Below are 20,707 nucleotides of genomic sequence, written 5' to 3'. Positions count from 1 at the left end.
CTTTTTAAAATGTTCATTTGTTTAAGCGTGATTGTATTCCGAAATGTAAGCATATTTTCTTGTTAATACCTCAACAGATTATCCATCATCTATGTCATTTAGTTATGAACGTTGTTTTATTGTGCTAAAGTCGCCAGTCTTATTCAAGGGTCATAGTTTCTGAAAATTGTCACATCTCGGAACTTGTTAGTCAAAAATAATCATTATTACAGTTGTGTCTTGCGTTTTTTGCGGAATTATCTAGGGTTAATTATGCAGAGAAATCCACATTAAATATAGGAATTGATCCTTTATATTACATCCCGTGATATTTTGCGCTTATAACGGGCCAGTGGCGCAATGGATAACGCGTCTGACTACGGATCAGAAGATTCTAGGTTCGACTCCTGGCTGGCTCGGTGCTTTTTCGTGCAGGCACAGAATAGAGGAAACACTTACAGGAAAGGTATGATCAATATCTCAATTAAACTCAATTGAATATATTACTTTTAAAAAATATATTTTTTATTAACGTAAGTTTTTACCACATAGCGTGTGGCTGCGGACAGTTGCTGGCGATAAAGAGACCGTTAACTTAAGGCTATCGTTGAGACTGGTGCGTGTCAGTCGAGATAAAGCTATCATAAATTGCGTGAAATACAGCCTGAGATCACCAATCGAATCCTGCTCGTTCCGAACGTGTTATGATCATATTATGACTACTGTACATTTATATTGTCACACAAATATCCAAATCCTATTAAAGATAGAAACCGAAAGTTTAAGAAGCTGGAGGACTGTCATTTCAGGGCTTTTTTGGCCCTGGCATACACATCTTTGTGTATTTGTGGTATCAAACGGAAACGTGATTGGCTGTGGATACCAAGAATAAGCTCGATTTGCAGGTGGCAGAGAGTTGAAAGAAATCGAAGACACGAGGTCAATGGAGTGCCGATACCGCTGTAGCTAGAGTTTGAACGGGGCCTACAGTCTATATGTCGACGTCTCATAGCAGTAAGTTTATGTGCACATACAACTAAATAATATTCCGATGTGCAGCCTGGCTCTTTGCATTGAAACGTCTGCCAGTAGTGTGTTAAACAAAAACCGAAAATAAGTGCAGTCATTTACGGGAAATGGAAGCTGCTTACGGTAAGAGTGTGGGGGGGGGTTTGAAAACATATATAAACTTTATTGAACGATGATACAAAACAGTACAGACAGTGCTTATAAAATGCTAAATGTATTATACATCTTCAAATTTAAATTGCATAAATAATTAAAGGACAAGCAAAAATTCAGATCTGGGACAGTTATAAGTTATAAAATACATGAGGAACAAAATGCTGTGCTGGACACGTCACTCCTCTACAAGAATCTCACCAAAAAGCTCCACTAAGTTGTTACGCTCTCTACGTACACTCTGCGTACAGCGATATGACGTCAGAACAAACGTTTCTCTCCATGCTCGCGAGGACAGTAGATGAGCCACTGCAGCTGATAGATGTGTTTTAGTGATGTAATGTTGCCTGTTTGGTGACTACGGATGGCTGTTTGTGCCAGGCTCTGCGGAGTGGGTCAGTCGCGGAGGTGCAGGAGGCGACAGCGGCAAAATCAACAGGATCAGGGAAGCGATTCCGACATGGACGAGGAGGAAGAAGAGCGGATCGTTGGACAGAGGCAAGCCGACGTTGGAGTCGTCGGCGGCGGCTGCGGAGGCCTGGAGAGCGGCGTCGCCACTGCAGGGCCGAGTGACGCTTGTGAATATGGCAGCGGTCATGTCAACAGAAAAAGCCTTCTGGATCACACAAACACGGGACCTCCACACCCGCAGTCATTATCGGAGTTACCACCAGAGCTTTTAGTGGAAATACTGTCTCTGCTCCCCGGAACAGCGCTGCCAAATGTTGCACTCGTCTGCAAGAAATTTAGGCAAATCGTAAACACTGAAACCATCTGGAGGAGGCGGTGCACGGAAGGTAAATATAGCGATTGCTAAATATAAAGGTTGTTTAAACTTCAAACGTTAGACTGCTATAGCAGTCATATATTCATATGAGAATGTACGAGATTGCTTCTTGTCGACAGGTTATTTGTGTCAGACTCAGTGCTCAGCTCTGGCTTCTTGGAAATGTATCACCCTAAAAGCATTTCTATTGATCTGTACGGGATCCATTGAGCAAATTATCGTCAACCCTGCGTCCTTAGTCGCTCCTTTAAAGAAATAGACCACCAAGGCCTCTCATTGTTATTAGGCCCATGTCAGCCATTCTGTGCAGCTGATAAGACTGTTGATGCAGGGTCGGACCTAGCCTTTGGGAGGCCTTGAGCATTATTTTGATCACCACCAGAAGCCCGTGTTGTTAGTCAGATGAATGCACTATGGCAGGTCTCAGGGCATATACATAATTAAGTACTACGTACAAGTACACACTAAGAGATATCCTCCCTGTTCACAGGAAGTACTTCCCAAGTGTTGCTGTTGTAGTCAATTAGGCAATTTTAGAAAAAATAAATTATTTTTTATTAGCCAATTAATTATTAAAGGGTGAGATATAAAATATAATCGTCTAACAGGGCACATATACTTTTATATCATTAATAAGTAATTAGTTGGTAATTGATAAAATAACTGACAAATATTCAGTATTGTCACAAAGCAGTTTCGCACATTGATATTTTCAATTGAATACTGCCTACAATAGCTCTCTACATCCAGAGATATTACGGAGATGCATATTGCAATATTTATTAACATTTTTGTAAGTAGACACATTTATAGTCATATCACTCAGCTAAAATAAGAAGCTTCTACATGCTGAGGATTACTCTTGTCTTTTTTAATCATTTTCCTATTTTTGAACTTACTTATCTGAATATTAAACAAAAATAATAAACTTCAAAACTACCATAAAAAAATAAACACTATTATCAAAATATACGTCAGTTGCCGCGTGAGCATTGTATTTCAATGCTCGGGCGAAATGTTGGAGATTTGTGGGAAACTATTTTGCAAGGAGTGAAGGAGTGAGGGAACTGCAGAGATAACAGTGAGATAAAAGTAGGGGCCTCAGGACTGTTGCATACTGAAAAATTACATAATTTACAGTAAGCTCAGGAGCTTTCAAATGTGTACAGTGCTGTTAAAATCACTGAAGAATTTAACATGTTATTCTTTATGTAAACCTTTTATACACAAAGGTAAGCCGTCATTTCCAAAACATTTATATAGAAGAAAGCAGTTCTTGTGGTGATGGCAGGACCCTAAATGGTTGCTCATCTTACTTATACCTTAGTCCATCTGTGTGTTTTAAAAAATCATGTGAATCGGACAGGATCTGGACATGCCTGTGCCTGCTACACGTTTGGACTGGACATCTTGTATGCAAATTTCCCCTTAAGATGCCCTCAGTTTAGAGTGTCAGAATCAGTCAGACTTTTGCAACGGTTTAGTGTTTAAATTCACCTGTGGAGCTGCCTTAATGTTTATTGCATGATTCACATAACGAACTAGATACTGCAGAACAGTTTTCATTACTGTACTCATGTTTGGCATGCATAACCTTAATGCATCAAAAAAATGCTAATCCTTCTCCTATTTTCTTCATGTCTTTCTCTCTGCAGAGTTTGGTATGAAGGATGATCTGCGAAAAATGGAAGTGGGAGGAGTATCCAGCCGGGACCTCTATGTTAAACGTGAGTTTGGCTGCTCTCATGTCACTTATAAATTGATCCAGTAAAGTATGTTGTTCATTCGTATGTCGCAACCTCATGTTTGCACACTGTTTTCTTTTGTGTATACGGGGGGTAAGTGTCCAGAAAAATCGCTCTAATGTAGACTGTAATTTGCAGCAGATGGGATGGGATCGCATTAAGATATTCCAGCTGCCATAAAACATGCCAGGCAAAGTGGCAGCATCTGTTGGTACTTAGAGTAGCTGTAGTCTGTGGCTGCCCTACACATGCCTGTGTTGTGTCCAGGTGTCAACCCACGGGTGAAGTCTGGGCGCTTTATGAAGCTCCTCCCGGACTACGAGCACATGGACTATAGAGACATTTACACACACTGTATGTACATGGCTAAAGCATGAGGGCTTGTGCGAGTGGGACTCTTATTGATTGCAGTCTTATGCATCATGTTAATCAAAAATGTCTCCTCAGTTCTGTTTGCTGTGTGTGAAACGGGAGGAAGGAAAACTTGGTGTGCTGTGTGTGTTATTTAGACCAGCTGAAAGGGACGTGGTCAGTTTACACTTTCTTGTCTTTGTGTTTACATCCCATAGATTCCTTTCTAACGGACACTAAACAAAGGATTCCCTCTGTGGGGTTTAACATCTCCTCTTGTGTTTCTAACCATGCACAGTGCAGCTCATAGTAAAACCTAATTGTAGCACTGCAGAAACTGATCCGTTTGGTGTCAAATTGTGCTTTTGTGTTGCAGTGCTTCACCCCTACAGGCATATCTTGGGCTTATGGCAGCCTGACATTGGGCCTTATGGTGGATTGCTCAACGTTGTGGTGAGTGTTGTGTCTCAGTTTGCATTAAGATAAGGAAGAATTACAGTGTGTTGGGCATGAAAACCTTGCGTAAAACAAGAAAAAAAATCAGTTCAGTTATCAGCAATTGATGCTTTGGCAGGAAACCTTCCATTCACTGGGTTATAAACTAATAAATGTGTGTATCTTTCAGGTGGACGGGCTGTTCATCATTGGCTGGATGTATTTGCCACCTCATGACCCCCGTGTGGAGGATCCCATGAGAAGACGGCCGCTCTTCCGTATCCACATGTGGGAGAGCAAAAAGGCCACGGTGGAGTGCATGTATGGACACAAGGGTCCCCACAAAGGAGACATACAGGTGACAGCTTCCACTGCTCAAAAGCTAGAGGAAATTAGCCCTACATAATTGGGATCTTTGTTAACACAGATCACTTTAATTTGAGGTTAGAAGCTATTGAAAGTAGGTCATCCTTTAATATGTGTCATATTGTGTTATTTTTAGACTGTTAAGAAGGACGAATTTTCCACAAAATGTAACCAGACGGATCATCATCGAATGCCAGGAGGCAGACAAGAGGTGGGTCAAATGACATAACTGTAACTAGGTTTGACCTGTTCTATATATTCAGTTATCTCGATTGATTCTGTTTTTATAGCGTGTGTACTTTGATAAGTGTTGAAATTCAAAGACTGTTATCAGCATTCTATAATTGGGTCTGTCTGTCTGTCTGTCTGTCTGTGTGTGTGTGTGTGTGTGTGTGTGTGTGTGTGGGTGTGGGTGTGGGTGTGGGTGTGGGTGTGTGTGTGTGTTCAGGAGTTCAGGACGTGGTTGGAGGAGGAATGGGGCCGAACACTTGAAGAGATTTTCCATGAGCACATGCAGGAGCTCATCCTGATGAAGTTCATTTATACAAGTCAATATGAGTATGAGTCTCTTTAAACTACATCACACTTTTCTCTGTGTGTAATGCCCACAGTAGCTCTGAAAGGTTAAACAGTTATAACAAGAATGCTTTGTTTTCTTAAGAGATGGTTCTTATTTCTCTTAATAAATGTTTTTAACACCTCTCCTGCTTTTTTTTCTGACAGCAACTGCTTGACGTACCGGAGGATCTACCTTCCTCCTACGATGCCCACTGACCTGCTGCAGCCAGGTCTTTTCAAAGGCACCTATGGCAGTCATGGCTTGGAGATCGTCATGCTCAGTTTCCACGAGGCTTCTGCAAGGGCAACCAAGCTCACTGTAAGTCAGTGAATTATCGGTTTAGTTGGTTTTTCTCTAGGAGGACTGCTTTCCTGTCATTTGTGTAATATCCTCCTAATGTCCTGTATGCCATAATCTCCCTGTCTGACAACTCTTCAGCCAAATACTCTGATGTTATCTCACATGAATTTCTGTTGAATGGAATATTCTCACATTTTTTATCTGTTTTCTGGTGGTGCAGACTTTAACCTTACTCCTTCCCACAGGGAGACCCCAATGTCCCTGCAGGGCAGCTCACTCTGGATGTTGACCTGACACGGCCTGTGGTCCTCCCAGACCTGGAGCAACAGCGCAACATAGAAGAGCTGTCCCGGCTGGTACTTGGGGTACACGAGCAAGTACAGAGGGAGGCAGAACAACAGGCCAAGGTTGCCTCAGTCAAAGGTGCAGCTGAGGGAGCCTGCGGTGGTGCCAACGCAGCAGAAGGGGCAGAGGCAGACTGTGGTGCCTGTTCAGACAGCTGCCAGCCTGGTCCCAGTAGCAGCACCAACCCTCCTGAAGCCCAGCCCTTCGTCCTGCCCCTGGGGGTCATGGCTCGCAACGAGGTGTACCCTCGCTCCTGCACGAAATGGTAAGAATAAATTCCACAGTGGAGAAGTGGATTGATAGTAGCTGTGTTTGACCTGGTCACATAGGGAGACACAGTGTGCTTGTTGATCCTGAGTTGTTTCAAGGTGCTACACTGGTGAAAGTTCAGAGCCAACAGGCTGAAATCATATCAGTTAGTCTGTTTGTTGCTGTGATAAAGCTGGATTTATAAGGAAATTGAATTTACCCTATAATCTCATATAAAGAGAATCCCTTTCACCGTAGTGCTGCGTCTTGGCTGCTTTTCTCTTGCACCCTGCAACAGGAAACTGCACAAAGCAGTGTTATTTTGCTGCAGGCTCTGGTGAAACTCCTATAACCCTAATACCAGTTAATCAATCTGCAGTAAAAAATTATTGAGAATACTATTTATTATGGAATGATTTGTTAAAGGAAAATACTGCAGTAGTAACTTTTATTTGTTATTATTTTCTGAAGCCATTAGAATGGATATACATTTATTCATGAATTGATGTTCCTTCTTTTCAGCTTCTACGGGACAGGCCTGATCGCTGGTCACGGCTTCACAAGTCCAGAGCGCACTCCGGGGCTCTTTGTTTTGTTCGATGAGGACCGCTTTGGTTTCATCTGGCTGGAATTAAAGTCTTTCAGTCTGTACAGTCGCCTGACGGACCACCTAGCTCACGCTCACGCCCCAAACATGGAGCGATTTGAGGCTATGCTGCGCAACATGCAGTCCTGGACATCCTGATGCACCACGCTTTAAGTCTCCTCCCACAATACAATGCATAGAAACATACCATTACACACGAATCACCTCTGCCCTCCACTGACAGCGTTGCTATCACGATAGCTCATGACCTTAACTCTCTCTGTTCTGTCCATATCTGTTTCAGAAACATTGGGTTTTATGGTCTAATATAGCTAGTTATGTCACCCTGATCCAGCACACTCGCGCTCCTGTACAAGCACTTTGAAAGGCCTCCTAAGTCACTGTTTATCACCTCACCTCAGTATGACCTTAATCCTCCAGTGCAGCATGATAACAGGTCTCTTAAAATTGTATTATTTATTTATTTATTCCCTGCAGGAGAAAAAGAATGATATTTCATACCACTTGTAATGGATCAAACTGTACGTGCCTCTGATTCTAAAACCATGTGTGTACTTGGTAGTGCTTGAAGAAGACAAAGGTGTCCAATGTATTCTACTATATAGTATTATACTGATTTTAGTGCCCAACATATTGAACTGCATGCTGCGTTTTATTTAGATCTAATCGAATTACAATCGTAATTATCTGAACATGGTGTTTTATTGTTCTTTACTTTTTTCTTGCTTTAGACATTGGAATTTAAAAAAAGGACAGCATCTCAGGTGTTTTACTCTTTTCCACAAGACAGCGAAAACGAGGACAAAAGTATTATGTGTACAACAACAATGTAGGAAGTTACATCTATGTTATTAATTTGTCCCTTGGTCATACTGAGCGAGTTTTACAACTGGGCAATTTTTCAACCATTGACAAGAAAGAATTTGCTGTCTTATCAAACTGCACTAACTGATGTTTTTTGCCCTTTGATCTTAGGAGATAACTTTTACAGCTATTTGCTTTGGCTCATGGTCCTGCATCTAACATACTTTTCATAATGTTATGTAAGCTGGAAAGATGTATTGTACCGCAATAGATTAATATAACTTATACACACCGGTAAACTGGATTTTATCAAAACTATACAGTTTATGTGCTTATAAAATTATGGTCTGTAACAAAAGCTTCTCTTACCTTTGAAATGTATTTTTTTGTTTTAATGGCTGACTTAATGTTTGCCTGGCTTTATTCCTGCAATTGCTACTTCCTCCAGTTTTCTCATTTATTTTGAACCTGAGACCAGGCTAGCTGAATATTATCCAAGCTAACAGCTTAAAGTGCATCTCAAAGTACCAAGTAAGTGTCTGTATGTGTCATCACGGCCTGATGGTGAAGCCCAGTAGCTTTCCTACTCCAAGTGCACTTTTCTGGGCAGTATAGTGAATCAGTACGAACCACTGGCCAGCACTTTTCTATCAGACTGCAGCTTTACTAACATTTGCAAAAAAAATAAATTGTCTGCTAAAGCATCTTCAATTTAATTTCCGACCCATTTTATTTAATTTCCTCTCAAATTTGATACATTTATATTTTTCATTATCCTCTCTGTAAGCCCTCTGTATCCTGCTATTTGAATGATTTGCCTTTGAAATGTGTTGCTTTGTACTATTTTCAATGCCATGCGCAGGATTTTATGAAAAACAAACAAAGTTTGACCTATTGAACTGCTCACTTCGGACTTCAGGGAGCGTTTCAGCTTAACAGCTCTTCTCAGTAATAAAAAAAAATACAAAACTGGAAAAAAGTTTTTTTGTCAAATCTGTTTATTTTTTTATTATTTGTATCCCATTCTTTAATGCAAGGACACAGTTCTCAACTGTTACCTTAAGTGATTATGTCCTTTCAATGGTCTGAGAGGCCTGTGAGATATGAAACCCAAGATAGCAACAACCAAACTTCTGTTATCAGTGTAGGCTATTATCTGAAATGACCCATGTTCACCTTTAATACCAGCCAAGGGCCTATAAAAAACCCTGCTTATAAGTTGGACTGTACACCTGTAATGTAAAGAAGTATTACCTAAAGCTATATGCCTTGGGTTTAAATTGATGTTCATACACACAGTGACTTCCTCTTGCCATTACAGATAACCCAATTTAAATTTGATAGTGTTTGAATTAAACCGTGGGGACACATTTTTGGAAAGAACCCCTTCCCCAAAATCCACACAATGTATGTAATTTGTATTGGCAACAAAACTACTTTAATTTGTTAAAATGTTATCGCGATTCATGTACATGTCTCAGAATGCATTTTCAACGGATTTGTTTGTGATTCAAACTGGAATCAATAAAAAAATGAATGGAGAGGAGACTGTTCTACAGCTCGCTGTGATCCGTCTTTCCTTTGAGTTGTTGCATCTTCTCTGGGAGGGTCTGAGTCAGGAAGACAAACTGGTCCTTCTTCAGGTGCTGAAAAGGTACCTGCTCCTTCAAATCAAGTATCATGTAGAGTTCTTCTGCTCCATACTTTGGCCAGTAAAAAAGGCCTTTCCCATTAGGAGACCTACACACACACATGCAAACACTATAAACAAGTTTGTCTTCTCTAAATGTGTATAATAATCTATCATGTGGGTTGATTCCTACCCTGTGTGAGCAAAGTTGCCCCAGTAGCTCATCATGGTTCTGCTCAACTGTTCCTCCTCTTCAGTGCATACAACTAAAACAGTGACAGTCTGGTAAAACTCTGCACAATAAAAAAAACAGATTTCAGGTGCTCCATTGAAAAAGTGATATTTATATTGCACTTACTGTCTATTGTGAGATGTTTAGTTGTGAAGCAGTATCCAAATACTGTAAAGATTTCATCTCCGTGGTCAGCCTTAACAAAGCTCGGCCTTTTTGCCTGCAGGAATTGGGGAGGATGCCGGTACTGATACAGGTATACAGGTGCGCCTGCATCTAGTAGTAGACAAATGGTTGTGATACATGTTATAACTTGTTAATGAAAGTGTGTGACAGTAAATATTAAACAACGTAATATGAAACATATACCTGTGTGGGCATTAGCAGCCTTGATGGCTGGAATGGTGAATATCGCATCTCCAAGCAGCTCGGTGTACCCGTTTCTATTTTTCACACGATCTTCGCCGGTTCCAATGTATTCATTTAACAACAAATCTGCAAGGACTGGATCAGGGTAGAACACAGAGAGTAGGTTCTTGACCTGCTCCCGATCCATTCCCTCTGTCCAGTTTTGAGGAGCAAAGAACTAAAGGAAGACATAGCTGACATTTCAGACACATAAAAGCAAAACAAAAACATTTGTTTACCTGGAAATCACATAAATCATTGCGCTTTTCAATCACACACATTTTAGAAAGAATTTAGTATTAACACTCACACTAGCAAGTAACCAGCCCCCTTCATCATTAGTAACGCCCGTCATGAACGGTACAGTAAGAAGTTCAAGTTTATTGAACAGCTCATCCACAGGTTTTGTCAGGAAGTGTCCATCAACATTTATAGGAAATCTCAATCTTTCATCCTTGAGCGAATAAAGAGAGTAAAAGAAAAAAGACAGCATTAAAAAAGCTACATAATTATAATCCTATCAAGCCTGTCTATAACAGAATTGTATATAACAACTCACCTGTCCAACAGTCAGAATAGTATTAAGATCAATGTTTCTCATGCAATCAGCGATCTTCTCTGAGCTGTCGAGGCTACAGCCGGACACATTTGCTACGATCTGAGGAGAGAGCATGAAAGTAAACTCAGCAATTCAGAAAAATAAAATGTATATTGAGTTGTGATATACTGAGTAGTGGACAATGAAAAAGCTTATACAAATCAACCTGTGTTACTGGTAGAGGATCATTTGCTACCAGTAAATCCATTGCAGCAGTGCCACTCTCAGCAATGGCATGGTGGAGCAGTCCATCAGTCAATGGGGAAAGAAGCTGTTGATTAAAGCCACATGAAAAATAAACGTTCTCTGGATAGAAAGAGTGATAAAACTGTAAAATACTTGCAAAAAAAGTGAGATCTATGTTTGTTGTTTATCCTTAAAATTGATCCTTACCAGAAGGGACACGCTCACTCCACCAGCAGACTCCCCAAATACGGTAACTAAATCTGGGTTTCCTCCAAAGTTGTGAATGTGCTGCTGGATCCACCTCAGAGCTTCTACCTGGTCCAGGAGGCCAAAGTTCCCTGACAGGTGTTCATCTCCAGTGCTGGACAGAGCAAACAATTATAGTCAACCAGGCTGCATTAACATCATCTTGTAAAATTGACCTAATTTTTAACAGAGTATAGTGGCGGTCTTCCAGAATTTATAGAACTGTAGTTACGTACTTAACTCTTGTACCATTTCATTCGTCCTTACCACCAGAGGAAGTACTTTACACTTGATGACTATAACCAACATGGTCATTAGGAAACCCATGTTACCAGGGGCGGTTTTAATGTTCCTGAAAGACTGCCACCACAGCATGAGGAGCAGCGACATGGACCCTGTAGAAACAGGCAAGGGTGCATTTTGTGCCTGCACCCCAAATCGCACTTACAAGGTGCTTTGAAGCGCTGCCCAGAAAGTAGAGACACTCCTGGTTAACTGGCCCCAAATATTGAGGGGCGAAGGCAGTTCCTTTGACCTGTATGCCTGATCAATTACACCAACAATCCAGCTGGAAAATCTCTGTTTGGACAGGGCATGACCTCTGCTATGGCACCCATAGCAGACTTACAGGCTAGCAGAGGGGTGACAGCTGAAGTTGCCTGGATATAATGCTTAAAGGCCCTCACTGGGCGGAGCAATTCTGCTAAAATTAGCCTTATCCTGCAGGCATTGGGGGCATAAACTGCCAGCTGAATTACCTTATTAGACTGGGTAGGAGCCAACCCCTTTTGGAAGAACAATTAGTTAGGCCAAAGTGGAAGGAACATCAGCGCATTCATATTTCAGGTGCCAGATCAATAGCTGCAATGCCGCTATGGCAATAGCCTTTCTGGGCTCAGACACAAGATGAGGCCCGCTAGCTGTAACAGGAGGTTTTGCCTCCTGGGAAGTATCCTGCCTCCTGTATTGTTGGGAAACACGGCCTAGCTGGCCAGTTTGGGGCAACCAGACAGGGTTTTTTGTTGCTTTGCCTGACCCTGTGTACTGTATTCACTATCTTTGTAAATGGTAGGAAGGCATAAACAAGGCGATAAAGCCATGGGTGTGCCTGGGCATTCCGTCCCTATGGACAAGAGCGGACTCACCCCTCTGTGCTGCCTGATGAGATGAGAAGCCTCAGCAAGATATGCCATGTCTCTCCATGGCTGCAATGCAGGGAGGCATTGGAGGGACAATGCAATTCTTTGACCACTGAGACCTTGAATATTAACAAGGCCATTGGTCTTTACTTGGAGTGGCCGCCAAAACAGTAGGCCCAGTGGCAATACTGATGTTACTTATGTCAGCATATCCAACAGCTTGAGATGTAGGCTGTATTTCAACCTCCTGTTCTTGTGAAATAGAGAGGCTGGATTTTGGTATCACTCACCACGGAATTGGGGAGGCCAGCTTTTAACCAGAGTCCAAGAATAAGCCAAAAAACACTTCCCTTGGGTTGTATGTGAAGCAACTTTTGTCATGATTGACCTAAGACCAAGAGTTGTCATGTGACCGGCAATGGTTGAACTGTCCTGCTTCATTTATTCGTGTTGAAGCACAGATCAGCCGGCTGTCTACAGTAGGATTTGCATTGGGGTCAGTACTACCCGCACACACCTTATAAAGACCTTTGGGGCAAGGGAAAGACCAAATGGGAGAACCTTGGACTGATAGGCCTTGCTTTTGAAAGCTAAGTGCAGGTACTACCTGTGTTGTAGCGCTACATGAACATGAAAATATGCGTCCTTGAAATCCATGTAAATCGACCGCATTTGCAGTGTGACAGCTTGGAGCCCATTTCCTGTTCGTAATATTTGGAATGGTAACTCTTTTAGAAATGTGTTTTGTTCTTGCAAGTCCAGGATAGGGCCACCCAACTCTCTTTTAAGGATCAAAAAATAAACTGAGTAGAACCCACCTTGCGGCTTCTGAGATCTACTCCTTGGATCACACCACTCTTTAGGGGGTTGGATATTTTAGCTTTGTCGGATCGCTGACTGTAGTCAGCCTGATCCAACAATTTTAGGGGCATGCATGTTGGAATTGAATGTGACAGCGACTTTATCGATCAAATCACTTCCTGGAAAAGTTACAAACCAAGTAGAAAAATAACAACAACTGCCCAGGAAACACTTCAAAATAAAAGCATTGTATACAAACGAGTCAAATTCCAGATCGGGCTTTTGCTTTGAAATGATAGCAAGATTTAAACAAATATTTATGTTACCCATTCAATCAAATTAAAGAGATGTTTTCTGTTCACTTACTTTAGCTGCACTCTTCCTACCTCCTCCTGAATATCAACAAATATCTATAATTCAATGGATTCATCAATACTTGAGACTGAACTGAGTATACGCATAGTGTAGAACTCACAAACCTTATATAAAAGCAAACTAAAAAATCTACCTATAGTTATCTATTAGACCCGGATCAGATTATTACATTATTATTACATTACGCTGTTTAATGTAACTGCACTCTGTGATTTGAGTCTTTTTACCTGAGAAAGCCCAGAATTCCCAAGCGATATTGGATCAGAACCACAACCACATCCTCGTAAGCAGCCAAGGCGGAGCCATCAGACATTGAGGCTGACCCCATAACAAACCCTCCACCATGGATCCAGACCATAACCTGATAAAATAAAAGCTTTTGTTCTTTTCCACAAAGCATAAAAGACATGTTTATTTAATCTAAAACGATCTCTTTGCCTAAATATGAGCATCATTATTCAAGTTGCTATTCCATAGATTCTACAAAAGCATTTAAGAAAACTCCCCTACAAATGCTATCCAACTCTTAATCTCAGTAACTGAGCAGCAAAGGGTTCTTACCGGAAGCTTGGCATTGTCAGCTCTGTTTGCTGGAGTGTAAATGTTGAGGTAAAGGCAATCCTCTGAGACGTCCGGGAAATCTGCCTTCATGTCACCCAGTTTTTGAAGCAATTCATCAAGAAGCTGTTTATTCTGAACACACCTAAAAAAAGATGTTTTACAGTAAATATTTAACATGGTCAGTCCAAGCGTGGCATGCATGAACTGACAACACATGACTGCCTTACATGGGTGGCTGCTGGGTGGCGTCTCTCACTCCTTTCCATCCCTCTACAGGCTGAGGTGCAGCCAGCCTTAGAGCAGGGCCTACAGGTGGCTTGGCGAATGGGATACCAAGGTAGGCATGGACCCCAGTCTCCTTCCCCTTTACACTCACATACTCGCCTCTCAGACTCCCGAGCGCTGTGTGGACCTCAGGTGCTGTCAGGATATGAAGTCTGAGTCAGAATCGGGCTTAAAACTTCACAACTCATTAATTAATTGTGTATTATAGCTTAGTGACATATATAATCCTCCAACTTCTGGTTGGTTGTAACTTATGTTGCACCTGCAAGTGTTGGATTGTACAACAACTTTTCATTAGATTTCAGCTTTGAAGAGCCATGTGATAGGGTACAGTATATATATATATTTTTAATTATTATATTAATTATTGATACAGACCATTTGGTTGAACAATTAGTACAGTCATGGAAAACGCCCAGTCATCTATTCAGACTAAGATCTGTGCTGGTCCGGTTAAGAGACACAACCTTGCTCAACTCTGGCACACAGAATGCTGCAATCAATGATTTTATGTATCAGTGTGAACAATTTTTTTTGAAAAGGTTCAAATATTTGGTTGGTATCTAATTAACCCACTGAAGCACAAACCCTTTCATGCAAACATGGGTCAAAAGTGACCTTTGTTCAATGTTAATTAAAAAGTTAATTAAATAGCTTTATTAGCTGAATCTTTCTTTGTGATAAAATGATGTAATCACCAGGGATTTAAAGAAACATTGATCAGTTTTCTTTTCATTATTATAAGTCATGATATAAATTTGTCTGTCTTGCTATCTATTGAAATATGCAGACATGGGTCAAGAAGGACCCACCAGGATGAAAGTCAGCTGTATCTTAAATGATAATACATAGTCACACTTGTGTCAAGTTAATTGCTTCTGAAGAAATTCTGACTTCACAAAAAGCATTTAATACTTTACTTTTTAAGTATTCATTAGTGACTCCAAAGGCCGCCTCTTTAATCCCATGTTTGAAATAAACACAGAAGTGCCATCGCCATCAGGACTGTTGTGAACAGTACTGAAAAGTTGTCACAGTCTTTTTTATAATCATGTACAATCATAATCATTAACCATGGTGTGTCGGTTGATATGATTGGACAGGTGTCTTTTGCACCAATTGTTGACTGTTTGACTTGCATCAGATTGTGTGGACAGCTGATTAAGGTTTTATGGCAAAAGGCAAACAGGAATTATGGGGGTGGCCTATTCACGGATGAATATGAAAATTGATGAAAATTTTTAGAACAAACACTACACAAAACACATACAATGAAATTTTGTGTATGTGTGAAAATGGCAAATTCACACTTGTTAACATATAACTATTCTGATTTCACAACTCTCTAATCATATACAAATTTACTGAATGATTTACAAGCACATGACATCAAAATCCTGTCAATTCTATGAAGAACACAACATGGGTAATTTATTTAAAGATATAAAACTGTTTTTTATGCAAGACTTATATAAAATAGTGGTTCGTGATTATTTGAGGATATCGAAATATCCAACTCCCTGCAAAAGGTATAAAGCAAAATAATTCGCTCCTCATGACTCCTCTGAGTTGTGTTCTACAATTGAACTGGGAGTAAAATTTTCTGACATAAGAAGAGATTGCTGAAACCATGAACACCATGGTTAAAAAAAAAAAAAAAAAGACTTATGTCATTTTTTTAACAGTCATTCCCATATTACAGTTATCTGGCATCTGCTTGAGGCAATGGCATTGTATTTTAACCTTTGTACACTATCAAGAGTGCCGGTATCAACAGTAGGTAAAAGGTAAGCTAAGCCTAAGTGGCTTGAGGTGCGCAAGTACCTGGAGTAGGTAAAAGGTAAGCCAAGGTGGAAGAAGGCGCATTGAAATAACGTTACCTAAATACTATAACAAGAGTGCTTCTTAAAAATTAACAGTGCAGTCATACATTTTTCTACTTTAAAAGAAACGCTTGTTTTACTCTTACCGTGTGAGTCTGCAGCAACAGAGAGAAACAAAACAGCTGTCAGAAAGAAGAAAGTTTGCTGTGCAGGGAACTTCATGGTGGTCGTCTCTCTGTGTGAGGATTTCAAAACTGCTGGATTCTGCCAAAAGAAAGCGAGGACAGGACGCTGTCTGCGACAAAGCTCTCCCTTAATGACTTAGACCAAAGTACTACTGATTTTAATATTACGCCCATGATATTATAATGAGTGACGCTTCGTGCAGGGGAGGAGGGGAGAGTAGAGTGAGTGGTAAATCTGAGCTGATTATGTAACCAATGCTTAGCATATCATAAAATAATTGCAGAGACCATATGTAAAAAACAAGTAGAGTTAAATCAGGGTCTGGTAGCAGCAACTATACTGCAGATAATCAAAGCACTCTTACCCTATATCCTTATGTACCCTATGAAACTTACCTGTGTAAAGGTATTCTTTTATACGGAAGCCCTTAGCGGACATGCATCCATACATTATATTTACTCACGAGATAACGACGCGGCACCACCATAACGTCAGATGATCGTAACTCCTAGCCCCAGAGTTGTAAAAGCACAAAATGTACATAGAAACAGACTTCACTTCTACTTCAGTGTGGGCAATGTCAGTATGGCATGTCCTGGTCTGTAATATCACAGTGACCAGCCTGTTGTTTTGTTAGATTTTTTGTTTTGTTGTTTTTAGATCGCCGGAAAATTATCCCGTCATCACGAAAAAACAAGCTTTGTTATCTCAAGATAATGGGCCAAATTAATCCATTATAATGGGGAAACATGCTTTGTTATCTCGTGATAATGGGCCAAGTTAATCAGTTATAATGGGAAAACCAGCTTTGTTTTCCTGAGATAACAAGAAAAATAAATCTAGATCTCAAGAAAACAACTAGAAATAACTTGTTATCACTGGGAAACCAGCTTGTTATCCCGAGATAAGGAGATAAATAAGTCGAGATCTCGAGAAAACGATTATCACGGGAAATTGGGGTACATAAAATGTATGGATGCATGTCCGCTAAGGGCTTCCGTAGATAAGGGCTTCCTTTATAATGGAAATACAGTACAGATATGTAGTTGAGCTCGACTTAAAACAATGTGGATGTTGGTATTTTGGTGAAAAAGTACTGCAAGCGGTCCAGGAGGTTGGTTAGCAGCAGTGGTTAGCTCCTCTCCAGCTGCCACCAAGCAGAAGCAGCAGTCACTCCTCATCAAAAGTCCATCTCAAAGCTAGCAGGAGAATATCACATTAACAGATGACTCAAAGCTAGTGAGTGCAGAGAGTGGGTAACTGGCTCACACAGGTTTACACATCCATAGTTACAACCATCTGAGCATGCAGTCCCTCTTACCAGTATGTGTACAAACTTGGCCGTGATAAAGCGGCTGTAAAGCAGTACTGTCATATTACGTATAAAACGAAATGACAATATAACACAGACTGGGTAATATTACACCTGGGTTACAGCTACAGCATTGACTTCACCTGTGAGATGTTGGAGGCTGAGAGTGTGGGAGTACTGAAAGGGGCAGATTGAGCTCAGTGAACGTTTAAGGTTGAAGCCCAGCTGAGCGACCTGTTTGCACTCGGCGGTCAATATAGGTGGGCAGGTGTGAGATGATCCTTCTACATCCGTTTATCGGGACTGGACCAGCACTAAAGCTTAGACCCTGGGGGAGGGTAGAATGTCTGTGTTGTGATTAAACTGGCAAGCATTCACACACTTGTGTTCAGCCCATAGTCCTGAGGGGCAAGTGTTATCTTTGGGTTTTACTCATTCTTTGATTGTGCACACATTAGAAACTGTGGGCAGGCTCTCTACCTCATCACAAACGAGACAAGGTTTATTACACTGGTGGCAGCATGGGATCTTGTATCTCTCAAATTAAATCTTGGTAGAGTTAGTCCTTCAAAATATCTGAGGCAGAAAGTTATTGTTTGCTGCAGGTGTGGAGTAATGAGGAAGGTAATGAGGACACACCTTCTACCAGTTTTGGGCACCGGGTGACCAACCCCATGTGTTGGACCAACTCCCCACCCAATCTTCATGCCAGAGACATTTACAGGAGTAGGTTGAGTGGTTCGATTGGTTGTAACGGTTTGTTATGGCAGCTGAGGTGAATTGTTGGGGTGAGGCACTTAAACAAAAGTTCATGTACCTTTTGCTGGCCGACCATGCTAGAGACATGTAGAGTTGCCCAGTGAGGCTAAAAACAGTTATACATTGTTGAAAGCAGCCATGGCGAGGTGAGCCATGCAACAGTGGTAATTGGAGAAGGGCTAGCATTTCTGCTTGTAGCTGGCGGCCTAATGAGACAGCTAGAGAGTTTGGTAATTCTTTGAGGAGATTGGCCACGAGAGCGTACTTTGCAGCTGAAGATTGCACCTGTGATATGTTGGCAAGAGATCAGTTTATCCTACATTTTGGAATGGGTGATTTTTGGGTCAGCTTGCAGGGAGCCAAGCCCAAAACGCAAGAAGAGGCCATAGATCTTTCTTCAGAAATCGAGTTGCTGGGATACCAAGAGCAGACTCATTTGACTACAGAGGAAGAAGTTATGGGAGTGTCAGTGGCTAAGTCCAGCAGTGATGAGCAGATGGGAGTGTTGTTGGGGGTGGTTGAGGAGTTGAGACAGAAAGTGAGTTCTCTACAATCCACAGTTAAAAGCCCCAAAGGAAAAAAAGCCGTTTAAGCCTATTGAGCACCCAGATGAGGATCTCAGGGGTAGAATAAATTGGGCATCAGGCGGCAAATGGTAGGGGGATGGCAATCCTAGAAAAGTGGCACAGTGTGGCAGTTTGATTCTCTGGCACTGGTTGCAGAGATTTTGGTGGCTGATGTGCCATTGCAAGAGATTTTACTAGGATTGGACTTTCACAGCAAGTATGGGGTTGTGCTGGCCTTTGAGAAAATGAATGTTGAATAATGGGTAAACTATTTCCCCTTATTGTGCTTGCAGATGTGAAGAAGCCTGTCACACTCTCAGTAATGGGTTGTACACCTGTAATCCCATGTTATCACTTTCACACCAGTATGTTTGTGTGCTTCCCCAAGTTTGTGTGTTTGTCTTTGCAACTGTAGGATTATGGATTGAGGAATACAAACAAAACATTACTGAACAGTAGTCACACAACAACTTTAGAAAAAATGTGCAATTTCATATTCAAATCCAGATCTATACAGAGATGTTATATATGTAGGCAAACATAGTAGGGGTAACACATGACACACAGGCATGTAGCCTATATGTATGTAGGTTTTTAGATAAGTATTACCTTAAGTTACATGCCTTGGGCTTAAATTGATCTTCATTACACACAGTAGCTATACATTCATTACACTTCCCCTTGTCAGTAAACACAAATCAAGTCTTAAAGTCTTTGGAGGTACATTTGAAAAATGACCCCTTTCTGTAATTCCACACAATGTATCATTATTTGGCTACAAAACTACTTTAATTTGTTAAAATTTAAAAACACAGTAGGTAAACATGTCTCATAGTATGTCTAATGAATTTTCAGTGGATCTGTTCGTGATTCAAACTGGAATCAATAAAAAAAAGTGACAAAACAGTTAAACAGAGAAAGTTCTACAGCTCGTTGTGATCCATCTTCTCTTTGTTTTGTTGCATCTTCTCTGGGAGGGTCTGAGTCAGGAAGACAAACCGGTTCTTCTTCAGGTGCTGACCAGATGCCTGCTCCTTCAAATCAAGTATCATGTAGTGTTCTTCTGCTCCATACTTTGGCCAGTAAACAAGGCCTTTCCCATTAGGAGACCTACACACACAAACACACACATGCAGACACTATAAACAAGTTTGTCTTCTCTAAATGTGTATAATAATCTATCATGCGGGTTGAGTCCTACCCTGTGTGAGCAAAGTTGCCCCAGTAGCTCATCATGGTTCTGCTCAACTGTTCCTCCTCTTCAGGGCATACAACTAAAACAGTGACAGTCTGGTAAAACTCTGCACAATAAAAAAAACAGATTTCAGGTGCTCCATTGAAAAAGTGATATTTATATTGCACTTACTGTCTAATATGACATGTTTAGTTGTGAAGCAGGATCCAAACACTGTAAAGATTTCATCTCCGTGGTCAGCCTTAACAAAGCTCGGCCTTTTTGCCTGCAGGAATTGGGGAGGATGCCGGTACTGATACAGGTATACAGGTGCGCCTGCATCTAGTAGTAGACAAATGGTTGATATATGTTATAACTTTTTTATGAAAGTGTGTGACAGTAAATATTAAACAATGTAATATGAAACATATACCTGTGTGGGTATTAGCAGTCTTGATGGCTGGAATGGTGAATATCGCATCTCCAAGCAGCTCGGTGTACCCGTTTCTATTTTTCACACGATCTTCGCCGGTTCCAATGTATTCATTTAACAACAAATCTGCAAGGACTGGATCAGGGTAGAACACCGAGAGTATGTTCTTGACCTGCTCCCGATCCATTCCCTCTGTCCAGTTTTGAGGAGCAAAGAACTAAGGGAAGATGTAGCTGGAATTAACATTTCAGACACACACAGAAGTGAAACAAATATTTTTTTCA

General features: G+C 41.0%; 2 protein-coding genes and 1 non-coding gene across 5 annotated transcripts; 2 read left to right on the top strand and 1 right to left on the bottom strand.

The window, feature by feature from the left end:
* The first annotated feature begins 325 nt into the window (after positions 1-325).
* trnar-acg (transfer RNA arginine (anticodon ACG)) lies at positions 326-398 on the top strand. Its single transcript has one exon. It is a non-coding gene; the product is annotated as a tRNA-Arg (tRNA).
* fbxo31 (F-box protein 31) lies at positions 348-9,252 on the top strand. 3 transcript variants are annotated; one of them, XM_069685774.1, is made up of 10 exons: positions 348-445; positions 1,543-1,958; positions 3,604-3,675; positions 4,421-4,497; positions 4,670-4,837; positions 4,982-5,056; positions 5,294-5,403; positions 5,569-5,722; positions 5,950-6,314; positions 6,821-9,252. In XM_069685774.1, the coding sequence occupies exons 2-10, from the start codon at positions 1,622-1,624 to the stop codon at positions 7,041-7,043; spliced, it is 1,581 nt and encodes a 526-aa protein (XP_069541875.1). In that variant the 5' UTR covers positions 348-445; positions 1,543-1,621; the 3' UTR covers positions 7,044-9,252. The 3 variants fall into 3 exon arrangements, with proteins under 3 accessions (XP_069541875.1, XP_069541876.1, XP_069541874.1); XM_069685775.1 differs by lacking the exon at positions 348-445 and adding an exon at positions 3,961-4,047 and having other exon boundaries at positions 1,428-1,958; XM_069685773.1 differs by lacking the exon at positions 348-445 and having other exon boundaries at positions 1,428-1,958.
* On the bottom strand, positions 8,703-20,634 carry ces2b (carboxylesterase 2b). Its single transcript, XM_069685772.1, has 15 exons — positions 20,424-20,634; positions 20,183-20,332; positions 20,018-20,090; positions 19,765-19,926; positions 14,113-14,307; positions 13,886-14,027; positions 13,552-13,685; positions 10,971-11,124; positions 10,744-10,848; positions 10,539-10,637; positions 10,290-10,433; positions 9,941-10,157; positions 9,698-9,847; positions 9,533-9,605; positions 8,703-9,449 (listed from the first exon to the last, which is right to left on the bottom strand). The coding sequence occupies exons 1-15, from the start codon at positions 20,608-20,610 to the stop codon at positions 9,263-9,265; spliced, it is 2,172 nt and encodes a 723-aa protein (XP_069541873.1). The 5' UTR covers positions 20,611-20,634; the 3' UTR covers positions 8,703-9,262.
* Between the last annotated feature and the right edge of the window lie 73 nt (positions 20,635-20,707).

The sequence above is a fragment of the Semicossyphus pulcher genome, unplaced genomic scaffold, assembly GCF_022749685.1.
Source record: "Semicossyphus pulcher isolate SPU_LCO1_2020_fin unplaced genomic scaffold, fSemPul1.0.p SCAF_8, whole genome shotgun sequence".
NCBI classification, from domain to species: domain Eukaryota; kingdom Metazoa; phylum Chordata; class Actinopteri; order Labriformes; family Labridae; genus Semicossyphus; species Semicossyphus pulcher.
This window is presented reverse-complemented; position numbering and strand designations above follow the sequence as displayed.

What these genes read in the sequence shown, in the direction of transcription:
- fbxo31 (XM_069685775.1), top strand. Translation starts at nt 1,526, where the DNA reads ATGGCTGTTTGTGCCAGGCTCTGCGGAGTGGGTCAGTCGCGGAGGTGC. An exon ending in CCCACAAAGGAGACATACAG is followed by an intron (nt 4,838 to 4,981) that starts GTGACAGCTTCC and finishes TGTTATTTTTAG; the next exon opens with ACTGTTAAGAAGGACGAATT. An exon ending in ATTTATACAAGTCAATATGA is followed by an intron (nt 5,404 to 5,568) that starts GTATGAGTCTCT and finishes TTTTTCTGACAG; the next exon opens with CAACTGCTTGACGTACCGGA.
- ces2b (XM_069685772.1), bottom strand. Translation starts at nt 20,610, where the DNA reads ATGGATCGGGAGCAGGTCAAGAACATACTCTCGGTGTTCTACCCTGAT. An exon ending in GGCAACTTTGCTCACACAGG is followed by an intron (nt 19,927 to 20,017) that starts GTAGGACTCAAC and finishes TTGTGTGTGTAG; the next exon opens with GTCTCCTAATGGGAAAGGCC. An exon ending in GGCTGCTAATGCCCACACAG is followed by an intron (nt 9,848 to 9,940) that starts GTATATGTTTCA and finishes GTCTACTACTAG; the next exon opens with ATGCAGGCGCACCTGTATAC.